The 20710-nt window shown below is 40.0% G+C and overlaps 1 protein-coding gene across 5 annotated transcripts in view; it reads left to right on the top strand.

Moving 5' to 3' along the window:
• The window catches only part of LOC144829423 (muscleblind-like protein 3), a 559780-nt gene that overhangs the window by 189530 nt on the left and 349540 nt on the right, over window positions 1-20710 (top strand). For all 5 annotated transcript variants that reach the window (XR_013610658.1, XR_013610657.1, XM_078688555.1 and 2 more), the window contains exon 2: window positions 11963-12868. Coding sequence is in view for 3 of the 5 variants with exons in the window: in XM_078688555.1 (XP_078544681.1) it covers window positions 12695-12868 (174 nt within the window). In the remaining 2 variants the exon portion in view is untranslated. The remainder of the gene's footprint in view (window positions 1-11962; window positions 12869-20710) is intronic.

Genomic DNA, 20710 nt, shown 5'->3' with positions numbered 1-20710 from the left:
TGTGGCTGAAGCCCCCGAATAAAGCTCCTTAAGAAAAAGGATTATGTTTTTCTCTACCCCAAGTTTCTCCAAGATCAACCAAAGCTTACTATGAGTGACGCAATCAAAAGCTGACGTTAAGTCAACAAAGGTTAAAAATATGCAACCTCCCTTGGCTTTGGTATATTTTTCTAAAAGAATGTGCAAATTAAGGCCCTGGTCAATAGTGCTAAGGCCCTTCCTAAATCCATATTGTAGATCACTAATTATGGAGTGTTCCTCAGCCCATGTTTGTAGTCTATTTAAAATCACACGGCCAAAAATCATGATGGGTGAGTCTAATAATGATATAGGGCGATAGCACGAGCAACTTGTTCTACCTCCCTTTTTAAATATCGGTACAATAATAGACTCAAACCATGATGGTAGCAAGCCATTAGAACAGGATGAATTAAACAGTTGCGTAAGAAGTGGACCCCATATATCCATGTTATTTTTATACAGGTCAACCGGCATCTCATCGGGGCCCGGGGCCTTTCCTCCCAGACTGGCTTTTATACTTGAGATTACTTCGTTCAGGGTAATACCCAGATCCAGTTTCGTGTTAATATGTGGGGTCTCCTCAACCAGTATATTATCAGTTGGTATTTGCTCCAGTGTAATCGGGGCACTATATAAATCTGCATAATGCGTTAAACATTTGCTCTCAGAGATGGCTATTTCTACCCTTGCCATTGTTTTACCATTTAAAAAGGGGGCATTAACTGCTTTCCAAAAAGTTGCGGTGTCTCTGTCCGAAGATGCCTCACACAAAGAATCCCAGGCTTCCTTTATCAAGACATCCTTTCTCTTTTTCAGAGTCTTCTTGTAAGCCTTGCGCAATTCCCTAATTAAAATCTGATCTTTAACGGGGGCTTTTAAGGCGTGCTTGAGATTAGAATAAGCCTTAGTGCAAGCTGTATCAAACCAACTCGCAGATTTTTCCTTAGGGTTTTTCGTTGCTACCCAAAGGCTATTTTTAATGTGTGAAGCAATATTTAAATTTTTTTTAATAACTACAGAATTATCTGAATTTTCATCCAGGCAAGCATCTATACTTGGTTCGCATTTCTTAATTAAATTATAAAGAAAATCCTCAGGAACCACTTTAGTCCACTTTAGGGAGTAACCATGTTGTCTATGTTGTCTATTCAAAGCAATGTTGCCTATCGGCTGCCTTGGCGTGCTGTCTCCAACACAGTCATTGTGTGGATTTAAAATGTCCACGCTTAAAGGGAAGTGGTCGCTTAATGCGACGTCTAAAGTATTAAATGTTTGACCTGTCCTCCATATCTAACAGATATCAATATAAAGTCAATTGTTGAGAAGGCACCTCTGCCATTAAAGGTGGGGCGAAACGGGACCTCCATTTGACAAATTCTATTTGCAAAACCCATATCACAGGAAAAGATAATTTCATTCAAGAGGTCCCCACATGTGGTATGTTCAAAATGTGTTTAACTGATCTCATTATTCAGCATTATACCACATGTCCCTTGTTCTCCTCTTTTACATAGAGAACAATTAAAATCCCCTCCCCAATTAACACAAACTTCTTTAGATCTCCCTCTTAATAAGCGATTGATATCTGTGCCCAATGCTTTCAGCATTCCTTCCATTGCCTCCGCGGGGACATTATTGTAAAAATTAACAATAAACAAACAAAACACTTTATTAATATGTATCCTAACCATATGATAATATCTATTATTAAGGACCATCTCGATGTTCTCACATTTGAACAGGTTCGATACATAAGTACATAACCCCCCCTTGGCACTACCATGTACTGAGCTTATTGCCGGTGAAAATAAAGTTTAAAAACCGCACAAATGGTGTGCCTCTGTAGCCCAGGTTTCTTGTAAACTCACTATATCATAATCATTCACAAGATAAACCCAGTTTTGGTTGGACATTTTTGTTTTTAAACCTGCTACATTCCAGTACATTATCGACCACCTACCCGTATTAACTAACATATCCAGTGGACCAATAGAGCCAGAAGTGTCATTATTATTTTCTAACGGTATATTCACAGCTATAGCACTTTCCTTCAATACGCCAGTCTCTTCAATGTTTGTTATCCCACATCTTAACCTAAGGTCCATCCGTGGGCAGTTTACCCCTTCATGGGTATCCCCAGTCAAAGGTACATTTACAAAATTTGACACCGGTTTAACAATAGAGTTCCCGGGCCCAAGTCAGTCTACACCCTCAAGCCCAGAGAGCATCTCAAAACGGTTAAATGTAGGAATATTGAATTTATTTTTATGTGCAGCCATAAATCCTCCACGCTGTATCCCAGAGGCATGCATATTTAATGGAGCAAAAAAGGAGGGGGGGTAAAAATAGCTTGACAGGCACTTTATTGTTTTGAAGGATAGTGTTTCATTACATGTTTGAGGCAGGTGACAACCGATATTTAACATATTTTGAGAAAGTGAGATGGTTTTAGATTTTACAATTACATATTAGAAAGAGTTCCATTGTTTTGTAGTTTGTGTAAAGAAAGAAGAACCTGACAGGTGTGATCTGTAGAATTAAGAGAACTCAGGCACATGCTGGGCTTTTGAGCAAAGACAAGGACAAAGCCCAAAGAAACATAACTTGTAGGAAAATTGCTTGATGTGCAATGCAAAGGGCCTTCCCAGGGCAGATTAATGCAATGCAGCACTTTTTGTTAGATGGACATTGAGTAACAGCAGAGGAACAAACGAAAACTCTCTTGCGGAGAATACTTAGGACATGCAATAGATCAACTAGGCTCTGAGATGCATGGGCCAGTAACATGGAAACAGCAGCATTTTGTTGAGTAACCAACTCTTCAACCTAATGTTTGTCTAATGTAATTAATCAAAATCACTTCACACAGAGATGGCATGTTTGGACAGTAATTAACTCATATAAAAGCTTGAGACCCCATGAGTACATGTCACCCCATTCTCCACCGGCCATAAAACATCAGTTCATGCTTTAACGCTTCGAGCATTTAGACACCAAAGATCTTATTCCAACTTGGAAGGGTCTGCCTTTAAACCCATGTTGTCACCTATGCTGATAGAAACAAGAGAAAATATTACACATCCTTTGCTTATGCCCAGCGGTCAAGGCTTATGGAAAAAGTTACTGAAGCCAACATTTCTTAAACTTCCCATTCTCACCTACAGACAAGCCGTAACCACTTGTTTGAGTGGAGCCTCCATCCTCTTTGCATGCCAGGAAACACATTTTTAAAAATGGTATTATAGAAACTGTTGCATCAGGACAGAGAATGGACATGGTTAGCATGTACTGTAAAAAGCTCCCTGCATAAAGTGCATGCACTTCATAATTAAAAAACATCCAGCAGGAGATGAACAGTGGCATCGGGATAGATAACGGACATGGTCAGCAGGCACTTTAAGAGCTCCTTGGACATGCACTTAATAACCGAAAAGAAAGGGATAAAATGAACTACCCTGCTCAATTAGGCACCCCTCGTTCCAAGTCATAGGCATACAGGAGCAGATTTCCCATGTACAAACACAAAAAATGCATTTATCTCTTCCAGAAACCGTGACAGAAACACTCCTTCGTACAACACGAGGATAGGCCCAAAACATGCACGACAAGAAACGAGCCACATACGGCCATAAACGGATTTGATTATAAGTTGTTCAATGGTATAGTTTCTTTAATATTGATCATCCTATTTATAAATGTAAACAGTATGTTTTATGTGTTTTATTTGTGTGTTAGCTGCTATCTTTGTAAGATTTGCAATCGCTATTAGTTGTCAGCCGGGGCCGGTGCAGGTAACAACGGCAGGGCCGGATGGGGGGGAATTACGCCAGACGAAGACGAGGGAAAATTAATTATTTATTTAAATTTCCCTCAGCATTGTCCCTCAGAATAACCCCCCGCCCCAACAGCGGTAACAGAGCCCCACCGCTGTTACCTGGACAGACAACGGCTGTTAGTTGTATTCAATGGTTTTTATTAACTATACAAAATAAAACTTACTTACACACTAGCTTCCTAGGGCCAACTCTATTGGCTTTGTCAGTGCTTGTTAGGTTGGATTTTCTAAAAACTGAGTGTGGCACTCAAATGCCTAATCCTTGGGTGTTCCAGGTGAAGCTGTTGACTTTGATAATGGATGAGCGAGATGCAGTTTGAAAGTGGCAGGCCATAGAATGGAGTCGCACTACTTTACTATGCTAATATTGCTTTTGGTGTGTCATTGATGAATGTTAGAAAAAAATGCATTCTTCACGTAATTCATATGTGTCAGGGAGTGCATTCCCGGATGGTTACAAGGCCCACTACACCTCTTCTCTTTTGCACTTCCCATTGGAATGATTTACTGCAGAGGGATTTTCAATCTTTTAATGAAATGTAAATACTAAATACAACATTTTAGGAAGAGCTCTCACACATTTAGTTCAGACTGTGTGGTGTAAAATAAAACTGAATTTAAAATACCATCCCCAAAACACATCACACTTTCAAAATCATAACAATCTTATGTATTGCTCCATACATGGGCAGGGCTATCCAAGTGCCCCATGACTCACGTGACATAATCAGTTTGTTATGGTGTTGGAGCCAACAAAACTTTGACTTTTGGAACGTGCAGTTTTGCACTTTAAAATCCTAATTAGCAAAATGTGGATGACCAACAATGCTCAGATTATTAGATATATGAGATGGGTCGCTTACAGCTAAAAAGTGCAGGTGTTTCCCTGTACGTTGTTTGCCTCTATGACTTCTGTTTGTCACATATGTGCATAAGTGTCAGAACGAACCAACCCTTTAAAATATGATAGCTGCCTGCAAATAACTGCCTAAGCGTCCAGTGCAAAATACTGCAGTACATTAGAAAGTAAGTTTCAAGTGGACATCTTTTTGTCTTACAAAATCTATTTTTTTTTGCGGTTGATATGTGTCTGTGAATTGATCTATAGATGGATGGATGGATAGATATTTACATCTTGTTCTTGTAGTTGAACATATATAATGTGGTAAATACTTCAAGACAGAGTACAAAAAAAAACAAGCAATAGGTCTCGCATTTATGAGAGTTTAAGCTATTGGCATTGTAAATGATAATGCTTTTTATTTATCTGTTTTGATAATTAACACAAAAAGGCATTGATTCATTAGCTCAAATTCTTGTAGATGCAAGACCTATTTCACTTCAAAGAAGCAGGGCCGTTGTCCTGGGCTGCTTGGAAAGTGAAAGTGCACAAGGCGCGATGTATGTCGCAGGAAAGCATGTCATGCCTTCCAGGGTTGGATTGGGATTGTAATTCAGCCCGTGCACGCAAAAAAATAAAATCGCCCCACATTTGCATAATCACTCCTCAGTCAAATCACTGCTTTGGCGTAATCTTATAAAACAACTTTAGGAGGGGAGGGGGTAAAAAAATGCACACATTAGTTTACAATGGTGAAACAAGTGAGGCCACTTCTACTCAGGCCCCCTGCCCCCGCTCAGTATGTGCACACATTAATTGGCCGGTCAGCGCGACAAAGGGAGTGATACATCTGCCTGTTGCAAAATGGAGGTAATGAACGCCCATCTGCCCCTAGAAAGGCCACTCAGACACCCACTGGGCCACTGGCTGTGTTCGAACAATAGAGACAACGCCCAAATGGTCCCCCAGACTGCTCAAAAAAGCAGCCCACAGCAGAACTCGGACACAGGCCCCTCGGACATTGCCCGAATGCCCGCATTACCAATCCGACGCTGATGCCTTCAGTAGGAGCAACTCATTAAAGAAAATAGTGCTTACAGATTAAATAAGACATACCGTGTAACAACAGAAGTAAAAGAGCTAGTCCTCATAGGAGGTTACAAATGAAGACTTGGCGGTACTAAGGAGGGACTGACAACCCTATTCACTAATAAGAAGCCAGCGTTTGCAAACCTTGTTCCCTCTTCTATCCCTCTGCTATCCTTCTCAATCCAAATAACTGACTAACCTATCCACCACTCAAACTACTTTCATATTTCACTATACTAATTCAACAGTAATCCTTTATGGGTTCCGGAGTAGCGTGCTAATCATTGAAAAAGCGCGTTGACGCCTCGTCAGGGGTAGTAAGCGCTATATAAATGCAATTACAATACAATACGAAAGACAATGACACACGCCAATGAAAAATATGAGAGGAGAGTGGGAGGGGCTTCAAGTCCATACCCTAATACAGCATGTCTCGCAGAGCAGTACATGCGCTGCCCAGGCTCGACCTAAAAAAAATAGGACAAGTTGAATTTGAGCCCTCTATGATAACACCCTGTGTGCCTGACTACAGCACATCGAAGTGTGTGCTATATTGCACATTTGTTCATACAACTTCTGACTTCACCCTGTCCCTCACTGCAAATCACAGAGCCGCTAATGTCTACAACCCATGGCCCTGAACAACATCATCTAGTGCCTTGATGTACAGCACCAGGCGCTGTCATGAGGCCCACCACTCAGTGTTCCTCAGAGGCGCATCATCAAGTTCTCCCCTGAGGTACATTCAGAGGTTAATTTGTACCAGTGTGTGGCGGCGGGGCTTGTCAGCATGGGGACTAGGATTCCTTTCACAATCCTCCCCCTGACAAACACACACGCCGCTGCTTTTCGACAGCCCGTTAGTTTTGTGTAAACAGTGCAAGACTGGCTCTGTTTACACAACACTAATTGTCTGTCTCTTATGGCAGCGTGAGAAGTGAGAATGAGGAGTAACGAGAAAGAGAACAAATGTGAGTGTGACTGTGTGTGAGTCAGGGGTTTATATGCGGCGGGTAGTTAGTATCGGCTGTATTTTAAAACAGACTTTGAAACTGACCCTGTCTTTCAATTGCTTACGCAGAGGCAATATTTCTTTGTTGACAATGTATGCGAGAATTATTTAGGTAATTGGAGTCAGCGATGCGTTCTCTGTTACATTTCGCACTTTAACTTCATGGTGTGTGGCATATGTTGCCTTTCTCGTAACAGTGTCTTTTTCCAGGCGTTTTGTTTCTGCGGTTATGCTTTTCATGCGAGCGCATACGGTGAGTGAGTTTCTTTAAGTATGGGTCTGTACTCAGGAGTGGATTGGTGTTCATGACAGCAGCACTGCGCGCTCTGGGGACGGGGCTGGAGGCAGCGCGAGATTCTGACTGTGCCACTGTCAGTCACTGTCATAATTGTGCTCTTACTACGGGTTCATCCTATCCTTGGCCTCTGCAGAACGGTAGCCAGGCATGCGCCAGTTGAAGTTACAATTCTATGGGGAAATCTGTTGAGGAATTACCTAACTTTTAAAATATGGAAAGGGCCAATGGAAACATTTTCTAGGCTGTATGGACCACACTTTGTTGGAAACTGGCTCTCTCGCTTTGGTTGTTCACAGCCTGGTTTGGTATTCTCAGTGCAGTTAGTGGCAGTAGTGAACGTGGGCAGTGCCACTAGAGGGGAGGTGGGGAGATAAGAAAAAGTCTAGGTACATTACACTGTGCTTCCACGTGTCTCATCTTCCAGCAGACCAGTACCCTCCTGGTACACATCTCCCTGTGCTCTCTCTCTGTGAGTAAATTGCCTTGCCACGCATGATTATAAACGAATTCCCCCCGCTGCGCGAACTCCTGGGCTCCAATGTGTGCACATTTTCCTGTGCTCCGGTATTATAAACATCAACCTGGGCCTCCTGCTGGTGTGTGGTGTTTTGTTATGTTTTAGTATCTACTCTCCTATGGTTTGTACCACTGTGGGTCCATGTGCATGAAGTGCTGCATGTTTCTTGTTCTGTGTACATGGGTGCATGCGTATATGTCTGCTGAAGGCCGATAAAACGGCTGTAGGCATATAGGTGATTTGCTTGTGTGCCCATGAGCCCGCCCTTCATTGTGTTTTGTGCCTCTGTGTGCGTACACTGTCGCAAAAAGGCCGAACTACTGGCCTAGTTAGTACTTGCTCTTTATTATTTTCAGAGTTTCACATTTGAAAATCTCAAAATTGTGGTCCTGCTTCAAATCTTGGTTCAAAAACAGCCCTAATTGTTTCTAGACTCCACTGCATTAGGAATGGTATGAATTCACAGAGAGCTGTGGATAAAACACACACAGAAGCTTTGCTTTCTTCGCAGCGCTTTGCTCACTCCTGTGTCCAATTTCCCAAAAAGCTGCACCGCGCCCACTATTAACCTGTGCCATCTTGTTGCGGTCGCACCCATGGAGAGGGTAGTGTAGCACCAGAGGATGGGGTGTGGCACAGCTGCACCCGGGGTGCAGTAAATACGAATTAAACACTGACTCACCGTCGATTTGGGACAGGCTTTTCCGCTCGCTGCCTCTTTGCTTGGCTGCACGTGTGCTGCCATGGCCAACCCCCTTGTCCCCATTTTGCACCGGAAGTGGCACATGCAGCCCATTCTTAACCAATGAGATGATGAGATTGGTGGAGGGGCACATGTGAAACGCGTCCCGCTGGCTCTTGCCTGAATCCAGCCTGTCCTTCTGAGACACACCGAAAGGTTCAGGGCGTACAAGTTTATTTTTAAAATGATTAAGAACAGATCTAATTTTAGATAATGATTACTGCCTCCTCGGTTCCAAGTTATGATCCTGTGCAAAGTCAGTGCGACACTGGTGCTTTGTCGTATTACTGCCTATGAACGCGCCTTGCAGCTGTCTCACAGGTGACACCTGGTATTTGTAAAAACCCTATTCAAAGACTATACAAAGACAAAGTGAGCTCCATGTAGTAATAGAGCATTGCACTGGGTGCTGTCGTGTTACGGCATACAGATGCACTGAGCTGCTGTCACAGAGCTGGTGCTTGGGATATATAAAGTTGTGGTCTATGTTTATAGAGTGACTGCAGTGAATGCATAGGGCGCACCCATGTGTCTTATGAATGTAATACATTGCTCCTCGCAGCTCAGTTTATGTAACAATGTCCAGTTTTTTAATTCTATCTGATTTATGCTGGCATCCTATAGAGTGCCTTTGGGGATGCTAATTGTTTCAAGGAAGAAAGCAAATGTCTTGGGGCTCTGGTGCAGATCAGCATATGTGGCCTTATTTATTTGTTATGTTTATCAACAACGTCCTGGTGTATTGCAATACCAAAAAATTCCAACCATAATCTTAAATTGCTGTCCAGCAGTGGCTACTAATGATGGCTGCCAATTAGATTTCTTCAACCTTAGTTCTAAACATCAAACTGCAGGATTTCTAATGGATAGCAGGCTGCATGGAGGTGTATGTACAAAGGGACCAACACTGTCTACTTTTCCTGAAGAATTGCATCTATAACATGCACATCTGCAATTTAGTGCCCACTTTGATGTTGGCTGATATCAATGACTTCAAAGCCCGGCACATAGGTGGACACACCCACTCTTGAAGTTTACAACAGGTTGAATCCTGGGTGAAGTTGTGCATGCATTGACCTGCTCACCCCAGCCTATGGTTGTTGTACTGGTTTACTTGTGAAGCCATGTGCTTATTCAAGTGGATCCACTTCACTGTAAGAAACGTGCCTGCCACCAATTACATCTTTGACAAGCTTAGTGTCTCCGGACACATCTGTGACTTGCACAGCTGGGCAAGACATCCTCTTAAAAGCCTTGTACTTCCTTAATGGGCAACTCATGTCAACATCTTTATCAGATATTTCTTTAAGCATCTGGAATACTACAACTCCTCATATTACGTGTCCTGGTTATGCCAGCTTCCCCCATCCTTTTATGTATCTTAAAATACAATATTTTACAAGTGAAGCTCGTACCCTTGTTACAGTATAAAAGCACACCCAAGAGACCTCATGTGAAGTGCTCTACATACACGACACCAGGTGTTAGTACTGTTTACCATTTCACCCCAACAAACACCAGTGCCTGAAAAAGGCTATATAAAACTGCAAATAAACAATCATGTTGTGAACCAATTCTGGGGTAGTTTTTAAGAGTGAAACTTGAGGCCCAATGTGGTAAAATGTTGTTGCAAAAAACAGGTTAAAATCTGCATCCATTATGTTTGGAACAAGTAAATAATTTTACGAACTGACCAACATACTAATAGGTCGGTTAACATTTTGAATAGGTGTGAGTTGCAGTTTGTGACTCATCTCATTTATATTCAGGAAGTAGGTCGTAAATTGCAACTCAGCCTGATTGGTGGCCACCACGAGGATGGTGGTCTGCTAGAGTCAGCAGACCACCATGTCCACGATCCCATTAAAAATAAGTCAACCTTTTAAATGCTCCTATTCTCCTTATGTATAACAGTTCTGCACTTAAAAATACAAAAAATCATTTTTAAAAAAGCGTTTATTGGAGAGTATGCAGTGATCCTCTACTCCCCAACAACCTTTATATTTTATATGTAAAAAGGGTAAAGGGGTGCAAGTGGCCCCTAAACCTTTGTTAAAGCATTACAATCCTAACTCAGAAATTGGCAATTTCTCAATGTTTTATGACTTTCTTTGGTTGCCACACATAGTGCATCATCTCATACCAAATTGCTATTTGGAAGAGGCGTCTACAACAAGCCCCTTTCAAATATCCCTTCTATATAGAGTTGCAAAGCCATGTTAGGAGTTGGTAAGAATTTACAGACTTCTAAAATGCTTTTAGTACATTCTAGAAATCGTTTTTGCAAGTGAAAAGTTTGCCATCGTAAAAACGTTTAGTAGTACATCATGCCCATGATTGGAAGAAAGCTGTGGAGTTCGAGCTATCTATCAGGTATCCTGAAAGATACAGTAATTGCATTGTGCGTCTTTGCCAAGGTATGGTTAGTTATTCCATTTCAGTTGACATTCCCAGTCAGTGACCTCACTTTGCATTGAGCTCCTATTGGCGCTGTGCAGAGAGGTCATTGGGAGTCATAGCAGTGAAGCAGAGTATTGACCCCTCACCATCACGCTGTGTGTGCAGTTTAGTATTCAAGCTCTTATTTCATTTTACACGTTGTTTCTTTTTAATGTGTACATTAGAAGATAAACATGAATCATACAATCGAGGATTTCTAAACATGTGTAGGTTATATTGCATGAAGGGCATTCTTTTTGCTTTCCACAGCACTTTAGAAGTCAGCAGCAGGCGTGGTCTGTGCCTTTTTGTTTGGTTGCCCGTTGCTGACGTCGTTGCTTGGTAGCAATGGGTTAAGACATGTACTTTAATGATCAGTTGTGATTAATATGTGAGCGGGGCGCCTGCAGGTTTCCGTTGCCTTGCATCTGCATCGACTTAATTAAACGAGTGCCCCCCCACCCCCGACTGTCTCTTTAGGACTTGTAATGTAGTGCTGAAAAAAATAGGAGGCATGTTTTTTTTTTCTTTGTCTGGAAATCAGCCATAGTCAGTGAACTCCACCCTGGGCCACTTGTGCTGTTCTTCTACCTGGTTAGATTTGGGTTGCAGTGGCACAGACCGGTTTACTAACATAAATAAGGCATAGACGCGCGTATTTGTTGGGCAATTAGGATGTATTCGCAGCAGCCAGTGGCATACCTTTCAGCCTGTGTTTTATAAATGTACTAGGTATATGCACAGTTAGAATGAAATATATCACTGTTAGCAGCCTGCAGCGCGTGCCCCTGTGGCCTGTCCCATCTACGAAACGCACAAACAGACATTACACGCCCCGGCCGGTCCTGTCAGGCTCATAAGTAGCGTTATCTGTTCAGCGGGCTCAGACGAGAGCGTCTGCCAGGTGGCTGGCTGCCTGTGAAACAAACACTTCTATTGGGTGGCCGCCCCGCGCTCTGATGCAACGATTAGTTTAACTGGCTGCTCCCCTTAACACGCGCAGCTTCGCGTGGGGAATGCCCTCTTTCTGCAATGGCTGACTGCACTTGCTGCACTGTCAGTTCCCCGAGGCTTCCTGTCCGAAATGAATACAGTATCTTCATAAATTGAGTGTATGGCTGGGACCATGGCCATCTCATGGCTGATGTTCTTTTTCTTTCTCTTGCAGGTTGCTGAAAAGTGCCTTTCCTGAAGCCACATCTGCTTGGAAGTCTGTCTAATCCTTCGTTTCATTTTAAATATACATATTTAATTTGGCGCTGCTTGCAGTTCACAACCAGACGGCATTTCATCCATCCTTTTTTTTTTTACTTCAGCAGTCAGTGTACCCAGCCACTTTGCTAAAATATTTATTGCAAACTCATTTTGTTGGCAGTGATCACATATTTTTTGCTTATGTGAACGGTGTGATTAGAATTATTCGGAAATACAAAGAAAAAAAAAGTTTCTTACTGCGCAAAACGTCCATTGGAAAAACTGAAGCTCTCCCTGCCAACGACTTCTGCTTTTTTTCGCAAGAATAATTGAAACCATTATCTGGAGAGCACAGAATCTTTTTGAAAGCCTGCCAGCTAATTTTCCAGTAACTTCTTCGGCGGTGGTACGCAAACAACTCTTCGATCTGAAGTTCAGCAATTGCACTTTTAAGAGCTGGCCTCTAATTTGATTTGCAGTTATAAGATTTATATTTTGTGATTGGCTCAACGTTTAATTATTGTTTTAATTAATACAATCTTATTATATGAAAACCTAAGTGCTTACCCATTGAAATTTTACCAAAGCAACACTTTCGTTGTTTCCCTTACTTTTAACTCGGATTCACGCTGTAGCCCCTCATTAAAAGCAGTAACACTGGCCTTTGAAAGGGTGTGATTGCCTGCTTTCTAAATTCATTTTTAATATGGCTGTTAACGTCTCCCTGGTCCGTGATACAAAATGGCTGACACTGGAGGTCTGTCGAGAATTTCAGAGAGGTACTTGTTCTCGATCCGATGCAGAATGCAAGTTTGCCCATCCGTCACGGAGTTGCCATGTGGACAATGGTCGAGTTATTGCCTGCTTTGATTCTCTGAAGGTAAGAGCAGTTTAATTTATGTCTTCCATTATTTGCGTCTTCTCTTCTGCCTTGTGGCACAAATCAACCTTGTGAACATCGAACAATGAATGATAACATGCAATTATTAATGGTAGGTTCTTCCGAAAGAAGATTGTTTCGTGGAACTGAATGTAGAGACTTCAGATTCAGCATCAATGAACTTCCAAATATTGGCGATTTCCTAAGCTTGTCCCAGTTTACGTACTAATGGCATAAGCAACTTCGTGCATTATGCACTATGGTTTAGTTTTTAGACAGATCTTGGTTGACTGATCACACAGTGTGATAATAGCATAGACTGAGCCAGAAATAATGAATGTATTTATAGAAATCTTGCACACTTCTTCACTCTACTCTAGGCATATCACCACAAAGTTCAGTCAAAATTAAGGCATTGGTTTGATGAATATCTCATGCTACTTGATTTTATTTGCATATTTTTACAATAGGAGCAATACAAATCTTGAAGCACAAATCCATATTTTAAATATATAGACAACTACATCTCTTTGAAGTTCAGTATTTCCATTATGTTCAATATCATGGGAAGATCGCTAAAAGAGGGTAGGCCCACCTAGTCTAGCAGTAGAAACGGTCATAACGATATTGAAGAGGCACAAATAAATACAATATTGCATGCCTACAGAGTCAAGGAAACGAATCCCACGCTGTCCAGTTCGCCTGCTTGAAAATGTTCTTGAATACGACCTCTTACTTCTTTTTCCTAAACACTTCAGAGACTATTACTTGTATTTGAAGCTCGACAAGAAACATGGTCTAGAAATACAGTAAATGTAATACCTTAACTGCAGTTTCCTATGCTTTCATCTGAAAGTCATTGATTGTTATTTTCACATAATGGTCATAATATTCATCGAGGCAGGCTAAAGCTGTATATTACATTGTCTCAGTATTGAGTAATTCTAGAAAAACTACCCAGCAAGCCAGAACAACACTTAGAAAAGCTTAGCACCACCTATTGGCATTTTTGGAGGAGTATTGCCTCTTGAGGTTGTACATATTCATGTGAACCTGTACCTGGATATAATATGCTGATCTGGGTATAAAAATAATTGTAGATGAGCATTTAAGAGTAAACCTGGGCATGTGTGGTGGTACTTGGTTATATAATATTTGGTCTTGGATATATGGCACAAGTCTCTGCTGGGGTATACGAGGTTAAGCTTCCGCATATGCAGCTGTCCGTGGTTTAAAATGATGGTACATATTCATATGAGTCCATATACAAGCAGGTGACACTTAATCTAAACACATGACGCTGTTCCTAGAATATGATGGTTGTAGGTATTGAACTAGATAGAATATTGTGCTTTAATTACCGTCCTGCAAAATTATAGTAGCCAGAATATCAGCTACCTTATTATTCTGAAGGTAAATATTTACAGGTAAGCTATATTTATTATTCTTACCTCCGAAGGTGTACGTTGATAAGTGTTTCTTCAAGGTATGTTGATATGGAGATATCAATAGTAACTATGCTTATCTGTGTATATATAGTGTACCCCCCACAATATGCTTATCTGTGTATATATATAGTGTACCCTCCCACAATATTGTGGACTCGATATTCAGCTAGTATATTAAAATCAGATTATATTTTTGGATTCAATATTGTGATATACAATCATAGTTGTATATAAGCAAATTAAGAAATACCTGATTGTATATAATGATTGAAACCAGGCATGTTATCTTTCTTTATGCCTGATCGAGCAAAGCCATAATCACTAAGAAATGCAAAGAAAGAATAGACAGGAAAGCAAATAACACATTGTGCGAACAGAGGGGGCTGTACCAAACACATTCTACAAGTGCCCGTATAGGAGGCTATGTTCATTGATGAAAAATTGCATTACATGACCACCCTCACCAGGTAAAGCAGCAAAGCAAATGAACCCCCCCACCCCCAAATGCTAAATACAATATTAACAACTACTTGCATTATCATACTTACGCTACCTCAGCTGGAAAATGTGAATTGCAGGAAAAATGTTATTATTAAAAAGCATCACACACCGTTGTATTTACTACAACCCCAGATTTTAAACTACTGTCAATATATAGTTAATAATCAACACAGACCTACCCTTTGTTCCTGCCATGATGCAGCAATATCTGATGCCAGTAGTCTTGCATGAATGTAGGCTCGTAAAGAAACCTTGTTCTACTAGGTGAGTTGTGCTTATGAACACTCAACTCTGCACCGCTAAATGCTATTCCAGCCAGTAATGTTTCTTGAGTTCCACAACAGGTGAGAGTGACTACTGCGTAAAGAGAAGGGATGCCACCATACAGCAACAGCAACAGAAGAAATGCAAAGGGCCCACATCTGGACTTGATGCTGAAACAATGATTCATGTATCTGCATCAATTAATATGCCAGAGCATGTCCTGCCACTATTGGGAAGAGACCTGATCAAGGTCTGTATCATGATCCGCAGCGCAGTCATCATCAGATGTCAGTCAATACTTGATGGCCACTGACGATGAATGCCAGTGCTAACAAACAGTGCTGTCAGACTGCCACCTCTATAGCTGCATCATCGGTGGTCTAATGTGCCCTGATAGTCACACAATGCTGTTTACTCTTGATGCAGAAGGCTCCTTGTCTCCTTGCATAGATCATGTAGGACATATTGCTGTCATGTAATAGCATTCAGCAACCTCCCTATATGTACATCACAGTAAATTTTTCTATGCTTTTGCACCTGTGCCACACTCTCTCTGTGTCCTCATGCATACCATGTTCTGTCTTGACTCTGCTACGGCATCCAACTGTATACCTTGTCCCCCAAGGAGAAATTCCATAAAGATAATTCAGTAATATCTGTGTCCTGCCCACCTATAGCTGGTGCCAGGAACTAGGTGAATTGATAATGTCCATAATCTCCATCCCCTCGTTGTTAGGGTCCACTTCGAACCTGATATATTGACTCTTGCCTAACTACAGCCAGCACCCATCCTCAGAACTGTCCCGTGACAATGTCAGACTTAGATCAGTTCTATGTATAACCACACACTGAAGTAAAGGGCTCACTCATATGTCCAGTGTTTTGGGATATGGCAACTTCCAGAGAATTACCTATTTTTTTCTTGAAACATGGTCTGAGATAAAGGTAAACATCGTTTACATCGCATGTGATACATTGCATGCCATTACAACGCGGTTGTTACAACGACAGCGTTGTTACATTGCAACTCATTACAACGACTTGCTGTAGGGGGCAAAAGGTTGGATAGCGTAGGGATAAAAATTACTATTCCCACTCCAGAGAGTGCAACAGTAGGGAAAGCGGGAAGGTAAAAATTACTATTCCCACTCCAGAGAGTGCAACAGTAGGGAAAGCGTTGGATAGCGCATGGGTAAAAATTACTATTCCCACTCCAGAGAGTGCAACAGTAGTGAAAGCGTTGGATAGCGGGTGGGTAAAAAATTACTATTCCCACTCCAGTGAGTGCAACAGTAGGGAAAGCGTTGGATAGCGTAGGGGTAAAAATTACTATTCCCACTCCAGTGAGTGTAATAGTAGGGAAAGCATTGGATAAAAAAAAAAAAAAAAATAGCGGGTGGGTAAAAATTACTATTCCAACTTCAGAGAGTAAAACAGTAGGGAAAACGTTGAATAGCGTAGGGGTAAAAATTACTATTCCCACTCCAGAGAGTGCAACAGTAGGGAACGTGTTGGATAGCATAGAAATTAAATATAACATACTTATAAATAATGTTTGTATTTAAAATAATTAATAATTTAAATTTGAAACCAACATCATTTACAAATACCCATTAATAATTATTAAAAACATAATTACAATTGAATAATTTATTAACAATAAATTAACAATAAATACCAATACAAATTAATTAATCAATATTAGTTTCCAAATAATAAATATTGAACAATGAAATATTTTTCAAAACAAAACACATATTTATTATTAAAATTTGATTAGCAATTAAAAAACTTTAAACAATAAAATTATTTTTTATACAAAAAAATACTTTTTATAATTCATGAATTACCAATTATTAAAAAAATAGTTTCCAATAAAAATAAATGACCAATTAAAAAAAGTAATTACCAATTACAAACATTAATTACCAATTACAAACATTAATGGTCAATTAAATTTTTTTTATTACCAATTAAAAAAATTATTTACCAACTACAAACATTAATTACAATTAAAAAATCAATTACCAATTACAATCATTAATTACCAATTAAAAAAATTATTTACCAATTACATACATTAATCACAAATTAAAATATTAATTACCAATTACAAATATTATTTACCAATTTAAAAAATAAATTATCAATTACAAAAATGAATTACCAATTACCAACAATTACCAATTTAAAAAATAAATTAACAATTAAAATAATTAATTGCCAATAAATAATTAATTCAAAATTAATTTATCAATACCAATAAATTAAAATAAATAATTATTTAATTACAATTAAAATACTTCCCACCCAATTCCCCTATAAACCCACTACCCGCTACAAAACTTAAATGAAAAATTAATAAAAACTAATTTGTAATTGCTAAAAAATAATAATTAATTTAATATATTTAAATTACTTCCCACCCTATTCCCCTATAAACCCACAACCCGCTCCAGTACTAAAACATTAAATTAACTTTAAAATATCATTATTAATATATCAAAATAGTTCACATGTAATTTAAAACAAGTAAAATACTTAACAAAAAACATAACACATACATATTAAATACATAATAAAATACATAATAGTAATACAAATATCGATATTAGTAACATCGAAATTAGTAACATTGATATATTTGATATCGAAATTACTCACTTCGATATTACTTACATCGATATAAATAAATTCGATATTACTTACCTTAGGGTCGATATTCTGTCCAACGATATTCTTGACCTCGATATTCTTTACCTTCGATATTTCAGACTCGATATTTCGGTAGGTCGATATTACAAACTCGATATTTAGACTGTGTACCGCTCGGGGCATAACCAGTCTCCAGCAATACATAAACGAGCCGTAGTCATTGCAACAAACAATAGAAATCGATGCTTATAAAAAACACTCCCTCTTGTGACAAGTCGCCCCATCCCTAAAAGCATTAAGGCTGGAGTAATATTAAGCGTAGACCCAAGAATAATAGATAAAGAAAATTCAATATCTTGTAGGAACTTATTCAATTTGAAACAGCTAAAAAATAAATGCACAATATCAACGTTGTCACCCCCACAACGAAAACATTTACCATCAAAACGGTCACCCCACTTATGCATGCGTGCTGGGGTGTAGTATAATCTGAATAAAGTTTTTAAAAAATTTACTTTTAAGTTTGCAGATAGAAAAACTTCCTTTGATCTTGCAAGTGCATCTTCTATTGATACATCAGTTTCAATTTCTCCCAATGTCGATGACCATTGTAAAGTATGTTTCTCCAAATCATCCTTTTTAAATGAGATCAATATTTTGTACAACACACCCATTTTGCTCTGAGATTTAATAGCCTCAATCAGGGTATTTGAGATCAATTTCAGTTTTCTATGTAACAAAAAATCCTGTATTTGTAGAAACTTGAAAAACTGTGACTGCGGTAAATTATATAACTTAGCCAGGTCTACATTCTGTTTGATAAGACCCCCGTCATCATATAAATCTCCTACCTGGAATACACCCGTATCTCGCCAACCAGCAGCCACCCTATCACAAAATATTGTTGGGAGCAAATTTGTCGCATTCATGGGAGTATAATAGAAAGGGCCGCTAAATCAAATAATTTGAGTACTTTCCTCCATGTTGTTATGGCTACATCCATAACCTTAAACCTAGTCCTTTTATAGTAACTCCCTTCAATTTCCCGAAATAAGCTACGGTTAGCTTCTGTTCCTAATACTAAATAGAAAATAGAACTAGTTGTTGCTGTACTGCCTGCATCCTCTCCAAACAATAATACACCCATTTTCTGTAAAAAACGAACATAATAATACAAGACGAAATCAGGTACTGATAATCCGCCCCTTGCAGTTGGAAGTGACAAAAATCTCATGGCTCGACGAGCTTTTCCTGGGGCCCATAAGAATTTAGAGCAAAGTGCCTGTAGCTTCTGCAATTGAGTTGATGATATTTCTAGAGGTATAGCTCTGAATAAGTATAATACCCGCGGAAGAATATTCATTTTTAGGATGTTCGCTCGACCAATCAGAGTAAAATGTAACCTGCCCCATCTCTCCAAAGAATCTGCAAGGTTACTGCATAATGATCCCCAGTTTGCATCTACTAATGCAGTTATTGAGGCCCTAATCTTTACATCCAAATATGTTGCTTCAGCAACAACTCTTGGATCATTTAATACCACAGTATCAGTACATACGAGTTGCGTTTTAGTAACGTTCAACTTATAGCCCGAAATCTGGCCAAATTTCCGAGCCAACCGTTCAATCTTCAAGAGTGCGTTAGCTGGGTCCTCAGATGTGACCGCAATATCATCCGCATATGCAAATATTGTATAGGGGATGTCACGTACAAAAAAAGGCTTAATTAACTGACTTCTAGTGAGAATTTCTATAAAGGTGTCACACATTAATAATGTAATTACCTTGTTCGATTTTGCTAAGGTAGAGAAGCGAAATTTAGGGCTGATTTTGCTAGACGCAGAAAAAGCGTTTGACCGTGTAGAATGGCAGTATCTATGGAGATTAATGGAAAGTGTGAGTTTTCGGAAAAGTTTTATGACCGCATTGCAAGTCCTATACGCTTCACCGGTAGCTAGGATAGCGGTAATGGGATCAACTTCAGAAATAGTGAGGATTACTAGAGGTACGAGACAGGGATGTCCTTGTTCCCCTTTACTTTTTGCTTTATATATGAATCCCTTTATAGAAATTCTGCCCCACCTTTCAGCTGCATTCAGTATCTCATTCAGCTGCCCAGTGGTTCACAAAAGATTTGTGGACATATCACCACAGGGCAAACACCAACACACTCTCAACGCCGGGATTAACCTGCGGCAATTGCCTTTTTTTATGGGTGGTGCTCACCACGGAATCCTGGCAGCCTTGTCCACCATATCTACAGACATTGTACCACCTACAGCCACTGTGCTGTTTAATTAAGCGCTGCCGTGCAGGCAGCAAATTGTCCATCAGCATAATGAACACGTCACAAAGTCTGCATACCATTGCAAAATGGCTTGAGGTATTGGAATATATTATTGTTGAAGCTTGATGAGCAAAGCAATTTCAGGATTTTTAACAGGAAGTGCAAGAGTAAGCTCTGGCATGTCATGGAATTCTTGTTACCCACCTACTCCGTGTATGGTTTTTACATGTAGAAATTTGCACAAGGCATCGGAAGAAGGTCTTCTCACGCATAAACTTCACTGAACACACAATTCTCACTGGTCAAAAAGATGGCAGGGGACATTGTACGTAAAGTGCCCAGAGTGCACATGCTGGTTATAAGCCCGCTTTCTTGGCCTCTAATGAATTTTGGTATTACAAAAGGTGCCCCAGTTGGTTGCGTGTCCCCTGCTGTAGTACAGATAGGACTTGCATGCATGTAGCACCAGCGCTATCCTAAGAGGGTGTCACCTTTTTTGCACGGGTTGTACCCCATGCAAATGAGGGAAACACTTTGCCTCTGTACCCACGCTGTATTATGGTCTTTGACTCAGAGGCAATGTGGCCGTTGGAGGTGTATGACCTGTGTGCCACAAAGAGGTGGCGCAGTCAGTGCTCTGCCGGAGGGCGCCCCTTTGGAGTGGGAAAAGGGAGTCCCATGAAACCCC

Source organism: Lissotriton helveticus, chromosome 4_1, assembly GCF_964261635.1.
Source record: "Lissotriton helveticus chromosome 4_1, aLisHel1.1, whole genome shotgun sequence".
Taxonomy (NCBI): domain Eukaryota; kingdom Metazoa; phylum Chordata; class Amphibia; order Caudata; family Salamandridae; genus Lissotriton; species Lissotriton helveticus.
This window is presented reverse-complemented; position numbering and strand designations above follow the sequence as displayed.